The sequence below is a fragment of the Protobothrops mucrosquamatus genome, unplaced genomic scaffold, assembly GCF_001527695.2.
Source record: "Protobothrops mucrosquamatus isolate PMUCROS unplaced genomic scaffold, P.Mucros_1.0 scaffold2303, whole genome shotgun sequence".
In the NCBI taxonomy this organism is placed as follows: domain Eukaryota; kingdom Metazoa; phylum Chordata; class Lepidosauria; order Squamata; family Viperidae; genus Protobothrops; species Protobothrops mucrosquamatus.
In genome coordinates, this window is record NW_015388389.1 from 35,553 (window position 1) to 58,052 (window position 22,500).

At 41.1% G+C, this 22,500-nt stretch overlaps 1 protein-coding gene across 1 annotated transcript in view; it reads left to right on the top strand.

Moving 5' to 3' along the window:
* The window catches only part of ITIH5 (inter-alpha-trypsin inhibitor heavy chain 5), a 35,056-nt gene that overhangs the window by 2,754 nt on the left and 9,802 nt on the right, over window positions 1-22,500 (top strand). Inside the window, exons 2-10 of the mRNA XM_029285826.1 lie at window positions 7,595-7,639; window positions 10,147-10,310; window positions 11,933-12,025; window positions 12,353-12,603; window positions 13,259-13,267; window positions 13,708-13,877; window positions 15,477-15,593; window positions 21,025-21,196; window positions 22,235-22,500. The exon at window positions 22,235-22,500 is cut by the window's right edge and continues 44 nt beyond it. Coding sequence (XP_029141659.1) covers window positions 7,595-7,639; window positions 10,147-10,310; window positions 11,933-12,025; window positions 12,353-12,603; window positions 13,259-13,267; window positions 13,708-13,877; window positions 15,477-15,593; window positions 21,025-21,196; window positions 22,235-22,500 — 1,287 coding nt within the window. The remainder of the gene's footprint in view (window positions 1-7,594; window positions 7,640-10,146; window positions 10,311-11,932; window positions 12,026-12,352; window positions 12,604-13,258; window positions 13,268-13,707; window positions 13,878-15,476; window positions 15,594-21,024; window positions 21,197-22,234) is intronic.

A 22,500-nucleotide genomic window follows, 5' to 3' on the forward strand; every position in this document is an offset into this window, starting at 1 on the left:
TTATAGTGGCATAAAATCAGGGGTCTGTAGCAACTTGTCCAACGGAAAAAAAAATGCTATTAAAAGGCATATACTTTTGAGAGGTGCTTTCATCATACAGAAAAGCTAATACCTTTTTATTATAACGTTTGTTCGCTGGAAAAGCTGCTACCAGATTCTTGATTCAGATAACCTGGCTATAGAATTATGAATTAATTATATGGAAATTGGAGACTGAATTAACTTACTTCCTGGGTCTGCCAAATGCAGTGTGAATTCTCTCCAGGATTGGACTGGATTTACCCAGTACTAATTTTAAAACTACCTAAAGTTAATATATTATGGCTGTGAAAGTTGGACCGTAAGAAAGGCTGAGCACCAAAGAATTGAGACCTTTGAACTATGGTGCTGGAGAAGACTCCTGTGAGTCCCCTGGACTGCAAGGCGCTCAAACCGGTCAGTCCTAGAGGAGATCAACCCTGACTGCTCTCTAGAAGGCCAGATCCTGAAGTTGAAACTCAAGTACTTTGGCCACCTAATGAGAAGGAAAGATTCACTGGAGAAGAGCCTAATGCTGGGAAAGATTGAGGGCAATAGAAGAAGGGGACGACAGAGAATGAGGTGGCTGGATGGAGTCACTGAAGCAGGAGGCGTGAGCTTCAATGGACTCCAGAAGATGGTAGAGGACAGGAAGGCCTGGAGGAACGTTGTCCATGGGGTCGTGATGGGTCGGACACGATTTTGCAACTAACAACAACAACAAAATTAATATATTAGGCAAATGAAACTACAAATGAAAGTAGTCCTTGACTTGCAACCGTCTGTTTAGTAACCATTTAAAGTTACAACAGCACTGGGAAAAAAATGACTTATGACAATTTTTCACACTTATAACCGTTGCAGCACCCCCCTGGTCATGTGATCAAAATTCTGACTCTGGCAATGGGATCGTATTTATGGCAGTTGCAGTGTCCCGGGGTCACGTGATCCCCTTTCGTGACAAGCCAAGTCAATGAGGAAGCCAGATTCACTTAACAACCATTTTACTAACAACTGCAGTGATTCACTTAACAACTGTGGCCAGAAAGGTCGTAAAATGGGGCAAAAACTCACTTAACAAGTATCTCGCTTAGCTATGGAAATTTTGGACTCGGTGATGGCCTTACGAGGACTGACTGATTGAATTGTTCCAGTCAGAAATGAATAGCATTACCATTTAATCTTATTGGTCGTTCTCTTTGGCATCCCACCTGTGGATTGTGTATGTGCAAGAAGGATTCACACAACATCTTTCTCCTGGTCGGTTCCATCTAGCCACCGAGCCATTTGCAAAAGCTGGTGTTCATTTTGTTAGTTTTTATTTGGTATCTTACCATTTGGGGTAAAGCCAGCTCATTTGACTGGCTTAGGAATTAATGTACAGTATTGTGCAAAACCAGAATATGAATTAGTTCTCGACTTATAATCATTCATTTAGCAACCATTGGAGGCTATCACAGTGACTTATGACCAGTCTTTGCATTCATGACAGCTTCCCCACAGTAACAACAACAACAACAATAATAATAATAATGTTAGAAGGGATCTTGGAGGTCATCTAGTCCAACCCCCTTGCTCAGGCAGGAAACCCTATACCACTTCAGACAAATGGCTGTCCAGTCTCTTCTTAAAAACTTCCAGTGTTGGAACATTCACCACTTCTGGAGGCAAGTTGTTCCACTGGTTAATTGTTCTAACTGTTCAGGAAATTCCTCCTTAGTTCCAGGTTGCTTCTCTCCTTGATTAGTTTCCATCCTGGTCCTGCCTTCAGGTGCTTTGGAGAATAGCTTGACTCCCTCTTCTTTGGGGCAGCCCCTGAGATATTGGAACACTGCTATCATGTCCCCCCTCATCCTTCTCTTCATTAAACTAGACAATTCCAGCAACCGTTCCTCGTATGTTTTAGCCTCCAGTCACGTGATCAAAGTTCAGGCACTTGGCAATTGGCATGTATGTATTTATGATGGTTGAGGCATCCCAGGGTCATGTGATCACCATGTGTGACCCTCCAAGCTGGATTCTGACAAGTAAAATCAATAGCAATAGCAATAGCACTTAGACTTACTATATATACCGCTTCACAGTGCTTTACCACCCCTCTCTAAGCGGTTTACCGAGTCAGCCTATTGCCCCCCAACCATCTGGGTCCTCATTTGACCGATGTCGGAAAGATGGAAGGCCGAGTCAACCTTGAGTCAACCTTGAGCCCCATCATGATCAAACCTCTGGCAGTGGAAGAGACGTTTAATCAGGAAATATTATAAAATACTTCCTGCATGCATTACGTGCTTTTCCAGGCTCACAGTTTTCTCACGTGCGAGGAGTCAGAATGTGTCTGATTTTTCCAGATGGAACAGGATGACGTAGAGGGGTTTGGTGGCAGCTGTTGTAAAGGATTATATAGGAGAAAGGCAGGTTTTGAAAACTTGAGTTCATTAACTCATTGCAAAGTCAACAATTTTCCAGTTGGCCAGTGCCAAATGTCTCTTTCAGAGGAGAAAGGAAGGAAACACTTAATGGGATGTTTAATTGGGTGGCAAAAATTGTTTACAGTCAGCAGTTAGTAAGTTGGCCACTTTGACTGAACTTTTAAATTTAAGATCTTTATTTAAAGTTTGCATGTTTCATACGGTGTTTTAGGCAATGTCCGTAAGCCGCCTGGAGTCGCCTTAAGGGAGATGGATGGCATATAAGTTTGATAAATAAATAAATAAATAGATAAATAAATAAATAAATAAATAATGATAGTTAAGCTCATTCTTTCCTTTCCCCTCTGCCTCCCTTCTCTTCCAATTATCTTTGGTTCATGCCCAGCTTAATCTCTGCTTTAATTCATTTTATCTTCTCTTTTGCGGCAGTCACTAATAGCAATAGCACTTAGACTTATATACTGCTTCACAGTGCTTTACAGCCCCCTCTAAGCAGTTTACAGAGTCTGCCTATTTGCCCCCTACAACCTGGGTCCTCATTTTACCGACCTTGGAAAGATGGAAGGCTGAGTCAACCTTGAGCTGGTCAGGATCGAACTGCTGGTAGGGAGCAGAGTCAGCCTGCAATACTGCATTCTAACCACTGCGCCACCATGGCTCTTAACGCTTTCCGATAAAACCATCGTTAAACCCGATTATGTGAGTGCGGGATACTGCAAATGAGTGTATACGCACCTGAGCGCCTGACATGCAGTCACAAGACCTTGCAGGTGGCTGTTGGAAGTTCAGAGCCAGGTCATAAGTACAGGTAGTCCTCAACATACGACCACAATTGATCCCCAAATTTCCATTCTTAGCAAGACAGTTGTTAAGTGAATTTTGCCCCATTCAACGACCTTTGTTGCTGCTGTTGTTAAGTGGATGACTGCGGTTGTTAAGTTAGTAACATAGTTGTTAAGTGAATTGACTTTGCTTGTCAGAAGGTCGCAAAGGTCATAACATAACCCTGAAACATTACAACTTTCATAAATATGAGTCAGTTGGCAAATATCTGAATTTTCAACATGTAACCATTGGGGATGCTCCAACAGTGGTAAGTGTGAAAAATGGTCATAAATCATTTTTCCCCAGTGCTTTTGTCACTTCTAACAGTCACCAAACAAATTGTTGTAAACAGAGATGGGAAGGCCTGGAAAAACCCCCAGAAAAATTGGGGAAAAAACAAGTTTTTTTTCTGTTTTTTTCCAAACAAAAATGGAAAAATGGGGAAAAAAATCCTTTTTCTCTCCCCTATTTTTCTAGGTTTTTTTCCCAGGCCTTCCCTCTCTAGTTATAAATCAAGGACTACCTGTACACCAAGGATGCTTGTCGTAACTTCAAACCCTCTCTAAGCAATCAGTCATAAGTTGAGGATGACCTGTAATTTGAAAAAGTACTCTCCAATTCCCTCTAATTCATTCCATGTGTGCTGTATTCCATTCTCTAGCCGGTTGGGGGGATCCCCCCTCCTGACACCAAAAATAATTATTCTGCCATTCGCAGCTGTACTGTAAATTCCACCAATGTTCCTGATGATAGCCCACTTTGCATCCTGCCCTTTTAAGATCTGAGTCGCTGCCTTTTGCTCTACGCTCCTTTTCGGTCCAAGAACCGTGAAGGAAGAGAGTTGGAAAAGGTCTCATATATTTTTGGCATAGGGAAGGGTTGGTTTCGCGCCAACGCCTTGGCATTTGAAGCTTCATATAAGCAAGCATAAAATCATCTCTCTGGGCGGGCAGAATCCCATGCAATGGTAATGCAGAAAAAAATGTGTGTCTTAAAACTCCCTTTTTGCATCCAGGAAGTTTGAGGAAGGGACGGCAAGCTGCCGTTCTTCATTTTGCAGAATGTAATGTCAAGGCTTTCCACCACCAGTCTAGAGTTTTTCAAACTGTGCTGCTAGGCTTCTGCAGAGCCTCAAAGGAATTTTTCGAGAGACTAACAGCAGAAACTAAATTTAAAAAGCCATTTAAACACAGCCAGGGGCACTAAGGAACGACAATCTACGTTCCAGGTCCCTAAACACGGATTCGCTTGGCTAAAACATTAACTGCCCAAGTAATGGTGAAAATCATGTTTTAATCTTTGTACATCAGAAAAGTTAATGTTGCATTGCCTTGCAGTTTGTACTGTATTTATCCATGATTACAGGGTGATGTTTGGAGCTGTCTGGGGGTATGTTTGTAGTGCTTTTCAAAGCACTTTCATATATAAAGTTGCAGGAAATACACAGGTTTTGCTTTATCTCCAGGTTTCTATCACTTGTGCTTTGCACCTTGATCAGACGTTCGGGGAACAATTATTTTTTAACCGACAAAAAAAGTTCATGCTTACAGGGACCAGCATATAATATATAATTATAGGAGCTGAGTGCATTGCCCAGTCTTGTTAAGCTGAACTTGCTTTGTTTATTCGTGTCAGAAGCATCACAATTAAAATAAGACATACAATATGACATAACATTTAAAATGTAAAATCTAAGGTTAATATATGTAAAATTAAACAGATCTTGCCCAGAAATTAGCAACATTAATCGCGCTCTGTCGCTCTGCCATGAGGTCCTCAAGTGTATACTGATCGGGACACAAGGGCAGGTGTACATATGTGTTGTTGTCTGCATGTCGTCACAATTGCAAAGGGCAGAAGCCACCGGATAGTCTCATTTATTCAGAGTATCTCTGGATCTTGTTGTTCAGCTAGTCCTCAACATACGACCACAATTGAACCCAAAATTTATGTTGTTGAGACAGAAATGTGTTAAGTAAGTTTTGCCCCATTTTACGACTTTTCTTGCCACAGTTGTTAAGTGAATCCCTGCAGTTGTTAAATTAGTAATATGGTTATTAATTGAAGCTGGCTTCCCCGTTGACTTTGCTTGGCAGGTAGCAAAAAGGGATCACATGACCCTAGTATGCTGCAACTATCATGAGTACATGCCAGTTGCCATGCCTCCAAATTTTGATCACGGGACCATCGGGATGCTGCAATGGTCGTAAGTGTGGAAAATGGTCCCAAGTCACTTTTTTCCGTGCTGTTGTAACTTCAAATGGTCACTAAACCAACTATTGTAAGTCAAGGACTATCTGTGTTGAGAAAAATGGTGAGAGATACTGCTCCCTATAAATAGATACCTGAGGTTTTTTACAGGTAGAATATCACCTCACCTAACCCCTAATCCACTGTTTTGCTGCAAGCAAACCATGTTAAGATTAAAGCATGGATGACTGTAGCAAGAACTTTCCAACTTGCAAGTTCAAACATTTTTCACATTTATTTTTTTTCCTCTCTCTTCTCCAAACAAAAAACAAAAAAACAGCTTGGCTTGGAGTCAAAAGTCTTGCATTCTTTTATGCAACTTCAGCACGTTCGCCATTCAGCCCAGCAGAGGAGAATTCAAAGCAAATTCCATCCACCTCTTTGATCTAGGTCTGTCATGGCCTCCTCCAAAGGGAGAGTCCAGGTGTCCAGGGTGAGTCTGTGGAGATACGAACTCCATGGCTGAGAATATTGGCAGCGCGCTGCTATGTAGGATTTTTTGTAATCTAAATATTTATAACTGTCAGGAAATTGCGGCCGCAGCTGTCCACATAACTCCAGAGACATGGACACGAACTTGTACTTTTATATAAATAAATATATTTAACATTTATATGCTAAAGATAGTCAGGAACACAGGAACATTATGAGGTAAAATCATTGTGAGGTAAATTCAAGCAGCATACACAGAAGAAAAAGGCGGGAAAAAAGGGAAATGCCCCCTTTACACCCACAGCAACCAATCACAGCATAGATTGCCTCATGTACTTTCCAGTCAATCAACTCCAACTGTTTGTTGTGGCCCATTGTACAATTTTACTATGTCAGCTACTAAATTAAATATCCTAACAATAACCTATACTTTGGTCTCCATCTAAGGAACGTTCAGAGCAGCTAAAAGCCTCCTTAGCCAAACAAACCCTGGATAGTAAAAGTGATGCAGAAGTTAAATATTCAAAGAATGCAGCATGGGCTTAATATTACAGAGAAGGAAATGGCTATGTCTACACCAGAGATGCCCAACCTTGGCAACTTTAAGGCTTGTGAACTTCAACTCGCAGAATTCCCCAGCCAGCCATGCTGGCTGGGGAATTCTGGGAGTTGAAGTCCACAAGTCTTAAAGTTGCCAAGGTTCGGCACCCCTTGTTACCAATGCCCTCCACAATAATATATCTTTATTGAGAATTAAATAGCATGAAAAAGAGCTTGTTACATGCTTCACAAGACGGGAAGTTGACAATTCAAGAACCCATGGGAGGGAAAATATGACAACTAGAATTGGTGGAAACTTTCTTTTTAGTTCTACTTCGCTGGATAACAGGAGAACATTGTTGAAGAATATACAGAATAGGAATGAGGAAGTTGTTTTATTTGTTTTATTTCTCCTGTTTGAAAATCTCTCTAATCCTTTTAACTGGATCTAGAACTTTTGTAAAAGAGTTTGCATTAAAACATACATTTATTTTGGTGTGTATTTTCCTAAATATAGGTATTTTTACTGTAATGGACATAATTTTTATACGTTTGTGTGTGACTGTATGGAGTGGGTTATGTGTATGTGTGTAAAATACTGTTCCTCAAATAAGTCATTTGTACATTACTTTCACTAATTGATGCATTTTCCTAAGAGTTTTAATAATAATACCAATAACAACAACAACAACAATAGTTTCATTTAGCAACTGCCTCATTTAGCATTTGTTCTCAGTTACAACTATGATGAAAAAGTAACTTTATGACCAATTCTTTCATTTACGGCTTTCACATGGCAGTTTTCATGTAATGTATATTTTTTAGTAACATAAGAAACTGCAAAACGTGGAAAAAGTCTATATTTTGAGCAATAAGTGTTCAGTTAGTGCACTGGTTAAATAATGAGAAATTATATGAGTTTATATTCAGATGCTAACTGCCCCCAATTCTCTCTCATTATTAATAGAGGCTTAGCAGACAGCCTAAGGATGCAGCAATGGCTTCTGACGAGCCTAAAATATCACTTTTCTTCTGATGAACATCTTGGTTTCCATTTTTCGCGGAAAACACACTGAGTGATGGTCTCTGTTCCTTTGCAGGTTGCACGGAGAATTCCAAGACAAACACGATTTCTGCAGAGATTGGTGGGTAAATATTCTAAGTGTGAATTGTTCTTGCAAGAAAGTGTCAGCAATCACACTCTCCCAATTTTGTAAGGAGAAAGACGGGCTTGTATCAGGAAATCTTTCCTACAGCTGCAAAATGCAAACTATCTGAGCCATTTTCTCAAGTCTTGTGCAGAAACAAGAACAGATGAAGAATAAAGACACATTTCTAAATCTTTTCTTTTTTATTACCCCTCTAGAGCAGGTGGTAACAGCAGCTTGGATGATTCCCTGACCAACCAAGAGCTGAGCAAAGTCTGATGTAATTAGTATTGGGATGAGAGATGACTAAGAAATCCCAGAACTGTAGATTATGCTTGGACATTTAAAAAAAAAAGATTAACACAGCCTCCCTTCTACATTATTTTAAAGACTACAGTATTGTATTTGCAGACAGTGTTTGCATTGCCATTATACATTTAATCCAATTACTGGACTGACCCATTTTTTTCTGAGTCTACACCATGCATAGAGCAATCAGCTGGCTAAATAGGACAGCCAGTAAGATGGGGATTCCTGCAAAGGCAGAAGGGTTGGACTAGATGCTCTCCAAACTCCCTTCCAGCTCTTGCATTCCCTTATTTTGGAAACACGCTAAACCAGTGATGGCGAACCTTTTAGAGACCGAGTGCCCAAACTGCAACCCAAAACCCATTTATGTATCATCGGGTGCCGGGTGCCGGGTGCCGGGTGGGTGTGGCCCATTGGGTAGGTATGGCCAGTTGGATGGGCGTGGCCCATTGGGTGGGCGTGGCTGCGGTGGTAACGGCAGACTGGGTGGGACTAAAAAGTTCAATCAATCAATTCCAACTTTGCGAGATCTTTTTTTTTTCCCCGCAAGAAGTTGAAACTGATTGATTAATTGAACCTTTTTTTTTTTGCACATGGCAGCGGAAGCCTAAAGAGAAAAGGTTTTATAAAACCCAGCTGAAGGCCTAGGACTGGGGCAATGGCACGCGTGCCCACAGAGAGGGCTCTGCGTGCCACCTGTGGCACACGTGCCATAGGTTCGCCACCATGGCGCTAAACCATACATATATACTCCGCTGAAGGTTAACACTAATCAAGCTTCCCATGGTGTACTAAAACATATTTTAAACGTTTACCAGACTTAGTTATTGTCTCCCTGATAAAGCAAGTGCTGTGGGTCCAGCCATTTCTTATTGCTAAGATCAAGGGATGCTTTACTATCCAACGATGCGAAAGAAAAGAGCAAAGATAGAGAGCTTAATGAGTAGCTTTGCTTAACACACTTTGCATATCCCAAAATCAAGACACCAAAATCTGGCGTTAAACCAGACTACAAAGTCTGGATAGGGATCAGCAACACATGAAATGTTAGTATCACTTTATAATGCCTTGGTAAGACCATACTTGGAATATTGCATCCGGTTTTAGTCGCCACGATATAAAAAAGATGTTAAAATGTATGATGAATGGTTGCAGGAACTGGATATGTCTAGTCCAGGGATAGGCAACCTTGGCTCTTTTATGACTCGTGGACTTCAACTCCCAGAATTCCTGAGCCAGCATGGCTCAGCTTGGAAACCTCTCTCTTTCCCCTCAGCATGGCTGGCTCAGGAATTCTGGGAGTTGAAGTCCACGAGTCACAAAAGAGCCAAGGTTGCCTACCCCTGGTCTAGTCTAATGAAGATGAGGACTATAACAGAATAATAATAGAGTTGGAAGGGACCTTGCTGGTCTTCTAGTACAACCCCTTGCTCAAGCAAGAAACCCTATACAATTTCAGACAAATGGTTGTCCAATCTCTTCTTAAAAACCTTCACTGGAGGTGGAGCACTCACAACTTCTGGAAGCAAGTTGTTCCACTGGTTAATTAATTGTTCTAACTGTCAAGAAATTCCTCCTTAGTTCCAGGTTGCTTCTCTCCTTGATTAGTTTCCATCCAGTGCTTCTTGTCCTGCCTTCAGGTGCTTTGGAGAATAGATTGACTGGGTTGACATGATAGCAGTTTTCCAATATTTGAGGGGCAGTCACAGAGAAGAGGGGTTCAACTATTCTCCAAAGCACCTGAGGGCAGGACAAGAATAACAAATGGAAATGGATATCTTCAGTGATTCATCAGCTCAAGGAAAGAGAACATCATCCGCCATTTTTAGTAACAAGCAGACTGTTCGTAAATACAAGCTCCATCCTATATATAAATTCAAGTTAAAAACAGAGTTAGGAATGGAATTTGCTTAACCAGGGCACTACCTATAATAACAGGCTTGCAAGATTTATTTATTTATTTATTATTTATTTATTTTATTATTTGGATTTATATCCCGCCCTTCTCCTCGTAGGACTCAGGGCGGCTGACAATCAATTAAAATACATAAATGACAATACAAATTTAATACAGATTCTATTAATGTAGCTTTACAATAAAATAGAATTAGCTTATCTGGTTGTGTTTTGTGTCTACCTGGGATGGCTGACCTAACATGTCCTGCTTTTGTGGAAATATTGCTATGTCCCAACAGGAGACCAGACCCCGTATGTCTGAATTCTCAGTGAAAGCCACAATAATTTCTCGATACGCATTTACCACGGTCTCCTGCACTTTGGTGAATACCGGCTCAGAAGCCAGAGAAGGCGTTTTTGAGATGCAAATACCCATCACAGCTTTTGTCTCCAATTTTACCATGTAGGTGAGCGGTTGTGTCATAAAATAAGTGTAATGGTCTGTGCGAATGGCCTTGGGAGACAGGAGGGAGAATCACAGACTGAATAAGGATATAAAAAATATCTCAGTGTTTCAGCAGGGACCATCCCTAGTTTTTGGAGGGGGGGGAGAAAAAATATTAGATTTGCAAGACTATTAATCTAAGCTTACAATAGAGTTACTATAGGTAGTCCTCGACTTACAACTGTTCATTTAGTGACCATTCAAAGTTACAACAGCACTGGAAAAAAATTACTTATGACCATTTTTCACACTTATGACCATTGCAGTATCTCTGTGGTGACGTGATCAAAATTCAGACTCTTGGCCACTTACTCATATTTATGACAGTCGCAGTGTCCTGGGGTCACGTGATCCCCTTTTGCGACCTTCTAACAAGCAAATTCAATGGGGGAAGCCAGATTCACTTAACAACGGTGCTACTAACTTGACAAGTGCAGTGATTCATTTAACAACTGTAGCAAGAAAGGTCATAAAATGGGGCAGAACTTACTTAACAACTGTCTGGCTAAGCAACAGAAATTTGGGGCTCAGTTGTGGTCGTAAATTGAGAACTACCTGTATTCCTGGTGTGCTTCTTGTGTGGACTACCTTGTAATAAGAGATCTCTTATTACAAAAAGGGATGTAAATAATGAATTAAGGTGAAGTTCATAGGGAAATTGTTAGGTTTTAAAGGTACTAAAATCAGTATGGGATTTTTATTCAGACGATTTTTTTTAGCGAAAGGTAATCTAATTCCGACGTAGGAAGGAAGCAGTTTAAGGCTGAATACAGTAAATGAAAAGTGGGAAGAAACTGGAATCAATAGATTGAACCGTACAACATGTGTGGGAATGAAGGGAGACACATCAGTGGATTCAGAGGTACTGGTATGGAAGCCTGCCTGGCACAGAAAGAAAGCCAGAGTTAGATTTAAAAATGGGATTTAATAATTTACTTAATGGGCTAAGTAGCTCTTTGGAGTGATTGGTTTAATATTCAGGATTAAGACTTATAAGCGAAATTAAAACTAATTGTTAGATTATAGTTTTGATTGTCAGATGGAAATACATTTGTGACAGTGGAAGATTTTTGTTAATAAATGAAATGGAATATATTTGTGAACAAAGTAAGAAGGTAAATTTTGGACCACCATGTCTATTCTAGTTAGGCTAAGTATTTTATAATGAAATGAGGGAAATTAAGATTATCCGAAACTTAAATATTGGTTATAAAAGGTTAAATTGAAACATAGAATTAGAATTAAGCAAAACCTAAAAACAGGACTGGATATGTATAAGTAAAATGTTATTGATAAATGTATCGATTGACTGAGCTTTAGTTAGAAATGTATTAATATGAACTTGATATAATATTTAAGGGAACTAGAGAGGGAGTCTTTATTGATGTAAACTGAGATATACATACATGAATGATTATGTTATTGGACTATTGATTACCCTTTCTTCTCGCTGCTTCCTAAGCACCTGGATGTAAAAATTTGAAAAATTAATATAACTTGTTCAGAGAATAGATTGAACCTTCAGTACCTGCCTTTCTAGGTTTTTTTCATGCATATCCTCTTTTTTTTACTGATTCCAGGATTATTGGTGGCAAGATTTATTACGGGGAGGTTATTGGCAAAGACTGGGTGCATGCAGATCAAGAAATATATTCAAGACCCACAGATGACAGGTAAGGACTGCATCATCTTGATTTGGGGATTATGGAGATACGGCAAACGTGATGAAGAATTGCAAGAATTATTAAGCAAAGGACTTGTTCTGGGAAAGAAGAAGGGGTGAGAAAGGAGATCAAAGTAAACCTGCCTTGATTCTGTTTGGCATAACAGGAGGTTGAGGAAGTTCTGCCTGGTTTTTAAGTTTCTGTTATTATACCTTATTACAACAAAGTAGAGTTTCAATACATCTTGCATTGTACAGCCCTTTCTTTTATAAAAAAATCAGTAGCTTGAATTGACCCCAGACGTGTCCCTAAAAAGTCTTTGAATTCTTCCAGCAGAGAAAACCGAATGGAGACATTCAAAGCCTCTGGATTAATTCCCCGGAAGGTTGAAGCCACCTTCATCCTGCACTACGAGGAGCTCCTACGGAGACGGTTGGGGAAGTATCCGTACACGGTCAGCATACGACCCCAGCAGCTGGTGGGCAAGTTACGTGTGGAAGTGAACATCCTTGAGAATTCGGGAATTCATTCTTTGGAAGTTCTGCCTCTCCAAAATAACAAAGGCAAGGGAGCAGGGAGCACGGAAGGTGAGTGGATAAAATGAGGGCTGCTGCCAGCCCTACCAGGTAGACCAGAAAGGAAACATGACCCGATGAGTTTGGCATAATTTATTGTAAGGCTACATTAACAGAATCTTGCAAGTTTGAGAGTACAAATCTCCCGCTGTCTATTTTACAGGCTGATAAGTTAGGGAGGATCTCTCCTGAGTCTCTTTCTCCACCTGTTATGCAGCTGAGGGCTATGCTGTCTCTTATCTGATCATTCCCCAGGCAGCATTTATTTGCCCCATTTCTATATATTAAAATTTTTTATTAATTTTTTCAAATAAAATATGAACAAATAATACAAATATGGTGCATTTCATTAGAAAAACAAACTCATAAAAAGCCTATTCCGAAATAATCGGCGTTCCCCCCCCCTGCATCCACACTCCCTCCACTATTTGCCCCATTTCTAAAGGTCTTTCTCATGTACCATTAGAGCCACAAAACTTATTAGTACATTCTGCCTTTCATTCAGCAGCTCAGGGTGTGTGTGTGCAAGTTGTACAAAGTCACCCTGTTTAACATTAATAATATGAATTCATATTGTTGGGTTTCCTAAAATTTACTGAACCACAAGCTAATTATCATCCAGTCTATTTTATGAAACCCAGAAATGAAATGTTATTCCAGGAATCAGGTCAAGCAGGTTGTGTGAACATAACCTCCCTTTTGATCTAGCAAGCCAGTTTTCCAATGCCCAAAATAAAATAAGATAATAAATATAATAATAAAATAAAACAACAACATAAAAACAAAATAATAAAATAAAATAAAAAAATAAAAAAATAAAAAAAATAAAATAAAAAATAATAAAAAAATAAAATAAAATAAATAATAAAGCTAAATTAAACTAAACTATAAATTAAATTAAATTATTAAATTAAATTAAATTAAATATTAAATTAAATTAAATAATTAAATTAAATTAAATTAAATAATTAAATTAAATTAAATTAAATTAAATTAAATTATTAAATTAAATTAAATTAAATTAAATTAAATTAAATTAAATTAAATTAAATTAAATTAAATTAAATTAAATTAAATTAAATTAAATTATAAAATAATGCTGTATTTTCTCAACAGATCACCCCACTCCACCCCCTTCAACCATGGTTGGCCAGACAAAGACCTTAGCTAAAGTAACCTTCAGTCCCAACTTGGTCCAGCAAGCCAAGATCGCAAGGAATGGCATGCTAGGAGACTTCACCATCCAATATGATGTTAACAGAGAATTGAGTGTTGGAGAAGTCCAGGTATGTTGGAGAATGTCTATCATCTCATTTCTGGCTATCTGTTCTTGGAGATGATTTCCAGCCCAACATTCCTACCAGCGCTTCTTGGTGGGTGTAGTCCTCAACTTATTACCATTCGTTTAGCGACTGTTCGAAATTACAACAATACTGGAAAAAGAGACTTATGACCACTTTTCACACTTATAAATGTTGCAGCACTTAGAAGTGTTGCAGCATCAAAATTCAGATGGTTCATATTTATGATAGTTGCAGTCTTGATTAGCAACAGAAATTCTGGGCTGGATTGTGGTCCTAAGTTGCCTGTAACAGGCTGGTACCCCTTTCCCCATCAATAAAAGGATTCCTGCCCCTTTCATTTCATTGCATATTGCAAAATCTTGACCAAATTTTGGTGAGCTCCTATGAGAATAACAAAATTTCACCATTTGGAGAAGCACGCAGGAGCCAGGGAACGATTACCATGCGCTCTTTAAAACGAATCCAACAGCAGAGGAGCAGACGAGGTTAGAGACAGATCAAGGAGAAAATGGATTCACAGGTAGTCCTCAAGATATGACTGCAATAAGCCTGCCGATTATGGTCATATGTCATAAAGGTTGTAAAACAGGCAACTGACCCAACTTTACGACCTTTTTATGGCAGTCATTAAGTGAATGCCATGGTCCTTAAGAGACCCAATGTTTTGCTACGGGCATGATTGTACCAAACTAGAAGTAAACGGTCATAAAATGCAGTCGTATGACCATGGGATGCAGCAAACACCCACAAATGTGGCCATGTTGCTGTGCACCCAAAGTTCAGTCACATGACCATGGAGGGGAGCCCGACCATCAAACTTCAAATCTGGGTTGTAAGTCCCCTTTTGCCAGTCGGTCATAACTTTGAACGGTTGCTATGTGACCAGTGGTAATTCAAGGACTACCTGTATGTGGTTGCTAAGAGTCATCAATAACTTTAACTGCATGTGACCAAGCAATTATTGGTTCCCCATTTAGAATTCCCAATTCAGGATTTGCTGATATTCAAGATTTGGCAATATGGTAGATGTGAGATTAAATTCCTGAATTTTTCTCTCCTTTTCCCAAAAGGTGCTCTTTCCAAAAGGCAATTTGACTTTTTTGCTTTGAAAACGTTTCACTTCTCATCCAAGATGCTTCTTCGGTTCTGACTGAAGGGTGGAGGAGGGAAGGATTTATATCCCTTGCAGTCATCTGGTCATTAGTACTCTTTCTGAGAGTCATTGAGGCCACTTGGAGGTTTATCTGTGCCTTCAGGGTCACCTGAGTAGTGCAAATGGGTGTGGAGCCTTCTTGGAACTGTTGAAAGGACTGTGTTGTAAACAGGAGATAGGTGATGTCGTGTCCCCCCTCCCCCCTGTTCTGTTGAGAGAGGACTATTCAATTTTGACTTAGATGGCCTCTTCGACCCATCTTTCAAACCAGTGGTCCTCTCTGTCCAGAATGTTTTTCAGATGCAGATGGACTGCTGAATCCTGTCCCCATGAGTTTGTTCTCCTGTGCTGTGCAATATGTTTGTGAGGTGATTGTTTTGATTGACAATCTCCATCGACACCTCTCCTTCTTTCGTTTATCTCACCAGGTTTTGGATGGCTACTTCGTGCACTATTTTGCCCCCAAAGATCTTCCTGCGTTGCCGAAAAACATTGTCTTTGTCCTAGACAGAAGCGCCTCCATGGTGGGCACCAAAATGAAGCAGGTGAGGAACTTCAGGGCTCAGAGGGGTGTGGGATTCCTGATCCATGATTTAAAGGTGGCGAGATTCTCTTGCCATATCTGGGATTTTAGATCGGGGCATCTGTTTTGCCTAGTTTTTGCCTCACGTTAGACCAGGGGTAGTCAACCTTGGCTCTTTTATGACTCGTGGACTTCAACTCCCAGGATTTCTGAGCCAGCTAAGCTAAGGTTGACTACTCCTGCTTTAGACCAATGCTTTGAAGTGGTGTGGAGGTCAGCTCCCAAAACTGGGTCAATTGTGTTGTGCAAAACCCAGTCTCTGTGGAGATCTGGGAGCTGGCGAGACGGACCTTGGCTGGTGCCCAACAATGCTGAACCTTGACTTGGGATGAAGGCCTGCACCAAAACACATCCACACAAGAGCTTATGAACGTTCTTCAACGGGCTTTCTGTCTGCAGAAGTTACGTCAGAGTTATCTAACATCCCAAGCAAAGGACTTACTCAGTGCCCAGTGGAAATGGCAAAGGGGTGAACTTGGAACCACCCCAGAATGAGATCATTATTGCCAGCCTATAAGTTCATAAGAGGCCCGCTCTGGGTTAGCGCTTGAACAGTTGAGCCTTGTCTTCTGCTGGAATGGCCTGGGCTTACATTTCGTGGGCCTCCTTTCATCCCACACTGGGCAACAAGTGAGGGATTGTGAGATGGAAATGTCACGGCCCCCATTCTGTCTCTGCATCATGATCTTAAACCTCTTGGAAAGAACAGGTCAAGACCTGTGGCAGGTGGGAAGGATTGGGTCCCAAAGCTCAAGAGATCTGCAAGAAGGGAGGGACACAAGGTTGAATCCCTTGCAAGGCATCTCAAGGTCTAAAACAGGGGTGCATAATTGGCAGTCCATGGGGCCACTAAATATCTTGGTTGTAAGGAACGGTTGCTGGAATTGGGTATGTCTAGTTTAATGAAGAGAAGGACGAGGGGGAACATGATAGCAGTCTTCCAATATCTCAGGGGCTGCCCCAAAGAAGAGGGAGTCAATCTATTCTCCAAAGCCCCTTAAGGCAGGACAAGAAGCAACGGATGGAAACTCATCAAGGAGAGAAACAACCTAGAACTAAGGAGAAACTTCCTGACAGTTAGAACAATTAACCAGTGGAACAACCTGCCTCCAGAAGCGGTGAATGCTCCAACACTGGAGGTTTTTAAGAAGAGACTGGACAGCCATTTGTCTGAAATGGTGTAGGGTTCCTGCCTGAGCAGGGGGTTGGACTAGATGACCTCCAAGGTCTCTTCCAACTTTATTATTATTATTATTATTATTGTTGTTGTTGTCGTTGTCGTTGTCGTTGTCGTTGTCGTTGTCGTTGTTGTTGTTGTTGTCTCTCAATTCTCAACAAATTATAATATTTGATTGCAACAGGAGGAGGACATTTTTCAGAATCTAGGAAGTGCAGGTAGTCCTCGAGCTATAACAGTTCATTTAGTGACGGCTTGAAGTTACCGCGGCACTGAAAAAAGTGACTTATGACCGTTGTTCACACAACTATTGCAGCATGGTCACGTGATCAAAATTTTGACAATGAAGGTGCTTATAGGGAAGAAGTGAAGGCTCCGGTGGACTGGTGCAGTAAAAGTAACCTGGTTCTAAATGTTGACAAAACAAAGGAGATCATTGTAGGTTTCAGAAAGAGCCAGCATCGTCATACTCCACTCAGGATCAAGGATGTAGCTGTAGAGGTGGTCAACAGTATTATGTATCTGGGGGTGCAGATAACTAACAATCTGAATTGGTCTCTCCACACGTCATCCTTAGTGAAGCGTGCAAAAACAGCGTCTGCATTTCCTGAGTCGGATGAGGAGGGCACATCGTTCTCCTTCTGTCCTGGCCACTTTTTACAGAGGCACGATTGAAAGCATTTTAACAAACTACATCACTGTCTGGTTTGGTGGCAGCCGTGCCTCAGACAGACGGTCCATACAGAAAATGGTTAAGGACAGCCGAGAAGACCAGAGGAAGTTCGCTCCCTGGTATTCAGGATGCTGCTTATAAGCGCTTATCTGTGCTTAGAGATCAAAGCATTGTTAGAGACACTTTACGATCTGTTTCTGTTGCGCCCCTCTGGGAGGAGGTTTCGAAGTATTTGTAGCAGGACTTCCCGATTCTGTAACAGCTTCGTTCCTTCTGCCATCCGTCTGGTAAACTCGCAAGATTCGTTTTTCTCGCCATGCACATGTATACATAACCTGAACTAGACTTTTGTTTTTCTGTGTCATGTAATATATGTGGGTATATGCATAATTCTGTTTTATTAATTAATTAATGTCATATATATGTAGTGTATATCGGAGGTGGTGACCCTTTGAGGGCTGAATGCAACGAAATTTCATTTTAATATATGCCAATTAGTGTACATATAAAGTGACAATAAAGTTATTATTCTATTCTATTCTGTTCTATTCTATTCTATTCCATTCCATTCCATATTTTCTATTCTATTCTATTCTATTCTATTCTATTCTATTCTATTCTATTCTATTCTATTCTATTCTATTCTATTCTATTCTATTCCATATTCTATTCTATTCTATTCCATTCCATCCCATATTCTATTCTATTCTATTCTATTCTATTCTATTCTATTCTATTCTATTCTATTCTATTCCATCCCATATTCTATTCCTATTCTATTCTATTCTATTCTATTCTATTCTATTCTATTCTATTCTATTCTATTCTATTCTATTCCATATTCCATATTCCATATTCCATATTCCATATTCCATATTCCATATTCCATTCCATTCCATTCCATTCCATTCCATTCTATTCTATTCTATTCTATTCTATTCTATTCTATTCTATTCTATTCCATATTCCATATTCCATATTCCATATTCCATATTCCATATTCCATTCCATTCCATTCCATTCCATTCCATTCTATTCTATTCTATTCTATTCTATTCTATTCTATTCTATTCTATTCCATATTCCATATTCCATATTCCATATTCCATATTCCATATTCCATTCCATTCCATTCCATTCCATTCCATTCCATTCTATTCTATTCTATTCTATTCTATTCTATTCTGACGGTTGCAGTGCCCTGAGGTCATGGGATCACATTTTGCAACCTTCTGACAAATAAGGGGGAGCCAGATTCACATAACAACCATGTTAATAACTAACACCTGCAGTGATTCACTTAACAACTGTGGCAGGAAAGGTTGTAAAATGGGGCAAAATTAGGGAACAACTATCTCACTTAGGTAATAGTGACTTGCAAGCACAATTTTGGGCTCAATTGTGGTTGCAAGTCAAACACTACCAGTAGTTTAATCCATTGATTTAAACATTCCATTTGCTCACCTTTAAATTTAAGATAACGTTTGCTTGTGTTTCTCCCCTCCTCCCCCCCATGTTCTTTTCACTTTTTTGGAGCATAAATCCTGGCATGCACCACAAAAACCAAGTTTGGCCAGAGACCCCAAAGTTTTTGGCTTAGAGATAACGGGAAAACAGCGCAGCTGTTCCCTCTTTAACAAAAGGGACAGTGAGATTGGAAACAACAACGTAATTCAAGGCCACCTCACATATCTGAAAGTGAAGGTTTTAATCCAAAGAAATGGCCTGCATCTGGGGTGAGGGGGGTGGGTGTTCCCCTTTATCTCATCAGTACTAAGGAAATAAATAAATAAATAAATAAATAAAGCCTTGATAGCTCTCGGATGTAATGGCAAGGTCACCAGCTGGAATACTGACTCTGAATTCCATTGCAGTGTTTAATCATGACGTCCCTAACGTCCGTGCATGATTACAAGGGAACAACATCTCTGCAATCTTCTCCAAGTTTATCCTGGCCTCCGAGATCCAAAACACCATTTTTGATCTGAGACAGAGAGGAAGAGCCAAGATGTAGCTTGATTGCTTGCTGAGCATTTTTATCCAACATTGTGAAGCGTAGTTGAGAAAATACAAGCCATAGTTGGCTGGTCGTACAACTCCATTGTCCCTGGCCCGTAAGCTAGGGAATAATGGAAGTTGGAGTTCAATAGGTTGGGAAGGCAGGAAGCTAGTGCGAGGCCCATTTAGCAACTGAGACAAGTGACACCATCCTGGTGGAATTTAGATAGGTTTGGTGACCAGGTTCCATAAAGAGGATAGGATTTTAGCCTGACCGTCAGAATGAATTTTAGATTCTTTCGTCATTGTCTTTTCCAGAGATTAAATCTGAAAATCACTGGTAAATCCATAAACTATAAGAATAGATGATGGGCTCCATCACAGCCCTTATGTCTCCATTCCTTGCAGAACAGAGGGCTTGCACACCTGCAGATATTGAAGAGCAACTCTCATAATCTGAGATTATTAGTTATATTATCTCAGGTTAATGGAAGTGAAGGCAAAAGGCAGGATGTGTAGCACAATGGTTATTTCTTCCAAGGATGTGCGTCATCTGATGGTTTACAACAGTGGCCCTCAACCTTGGTAGCTTGAAGATGAGTGGCCTTCAACTCCCAGAACTCTATGCTGGCTGGGGAATTCTGGGAATTGAAGTCCACACATCTTCAGGCTGCCAAGGTTGAGAAAGGACTTTGGTTTAGAACAGTGGTGGCGAACCTATGGCACGCGTGCCAGAGGCGGCACTCAGAGCCCTCTCTGTGGGCACGCATGCCATTGCCCCAGCCCCGCCTCCTCCGTGGCCCCTCCTCATCAACATCCCCCGTGGAGAATCACCTGAGCAGCGCAGCCAAGAACATGGCAGCCAGACAGCGGGGACACTGCACTCGCGCCCCGTCGCGCAGCTGATGCTGCAGGGCGTGGGTGGAGGGCGTGGCTGCCATGGCGCTGCTGGGCTGTTTGGGCAATCTGCGGCGGGCTGTGGAGGCAGTGGGTAGCCCTGTGGGTGGGCGGGGTGGGGGCAGAGTGGGGACGGGCTGCGGGCAGGGGCGAAGCGGGGGTGGGCGGGGGGCAGGGCCGGTTTATGGGCACTCGATCTCTAAAAGGTTCGCCATCACTGGTTTAGAAGAAGCAACCAGGGAGCTATTCTTACTGCCCTTAGTATCTGACATTTAAGACCCTTGTTTTACTCCTTCCAATGGTAGAACCAAGCCACTGAACCCAATAACATCTGCAGAACCAAGTTCCTCATTCCTGATCATATATTCCCTGAATGTTACTTGGCCTACAGCTGTGGTATGCGGGTGTGTAGACCTTTTTGCAAAGAATAAATCACTCTCTTTTTTTTTTTTTTTTGCATATGATGGGGTGCCCCTTGTTTTGGGCTACAGTCCATAGTTGTGCGTTCTAAGAAAGCACCCAAACCCCATGCCATGTGTTTGATCAGTGGTAAGCATACCCTTGGATCGTCATAAATCAATGGTGTCACAGTGCCCGCTGTATAAACCACACAAACTCCCTTACTGGCCCCATTTTGTTTCATTCCAGACCAAAGAGGCCTTGTTCACCATTCTCCAAGACCTTCGGCCTGAAGACCACTTCAACATTATTGGCTTCTCCAATGAAATCCAGGTCTGGAAAGAAGAGCAGTTGGTGCCTGTCACGTCCAACAACATACGAGACGCCATCTTCCACATCCATCGCATGCCCCCTAATGAAGGTGATATAATAATAATAATGATGATGATGATGATGATGATGATGATGATGATGATGATGATGATGATGATGATGATGTTGGAAGGGACCTTGGAGGTCTTCTAGTCCAACCCCCTGCTCAGGCAGGAAACCCTATACCATTTCGGACAAATGGCTGTCCAGTATCTTCTTAAAAACTTCCAGTGCTGGAGCTTCTGGAGGCAGGTTGTTCCACTGGTTAATTGTTCTCACTGTCAGGAAGTTTCTCCTTAGTTCCAGGTTGCTTCTCTCCTTGATTAATTTCCATCCATTGCTTCTTGTCCTGCCTTCAGGCGCTTTGGAGAATAGCTTGACTCCCTCTTCTTTGTGGCTGATTGACATCTTGCTTTCTTTATTTTTATAAAGGTGGTGAACATACCTTAATAATTCTCCCTCCTATTTTCCCCACAACAATAACCCTGTGAGGTGGGTTGGGCTGAGGGAGAAGGACTGGCCCAAAATCACCCTCCTCCTCCTCCTCCTCCTCCTCCTCCTCCTCCTCCTTCTTCTTTCTTCTTTCTTCTTTCTTCTTTCTTCTTTCTTCTTCTTCTTTCTTCTTTCTTCTTCTTCTTTCTTCTTTCTTCTGGTATGGAGTTCTGGTTTTTGCTTTTCTGGCAGCCTCAACCATTGTTATTTGATGCTGTTGTAATGGCACTGAAAATCTTCTGGGTCTGTCTCGTGTTTTTTGACCTTCTCTCTTTTTGTATATTCCTTGTATGGTAATGGAATCCCAAGGCAGGGAGTTTTGTCTCCTGTTGTAGTAAATTGGATATTTCTAAGAAGTCTAAACACCTTCCAAGCAGTCATGTCTAAATGCAGGTGGTTAAGATCAACTTCGCAATGTTATCTAAGGATCTAGTTCAGAGGATGTCCATCTTGGCAACTTTAAGACTTGTGGACCAACTCCCAAAATGATTGGCTGGGGAATTCTGGGAGTTGAAGTCCACAGGTCTTAAAGTTGCCAAGGTTGAACACCTCTAACCTACCTAACATCACATTTATTTCCATGGTATCGTCACAGGTACCAATATTAACGATGCTCTACAGACCAGCGCCAAAATCCTCAACGATTACATCACCCAAAATGAAGCTGAATCACGAAGCGCCTCCCTCTTGGTGTTCCTCACCGATGGGCGTCCCACGATGGGGGAGGTCCAGACGAGCAAGATTGTCAGCAATCTCAAGGAAGCCATTCGCAACAGGTTCTGCGTCTTCACTATCGGCATTGGAAATGACGTTGACCAACACTTGCTGGAGAGGTTGGCCCTGGAGAACTGTGGGATGATG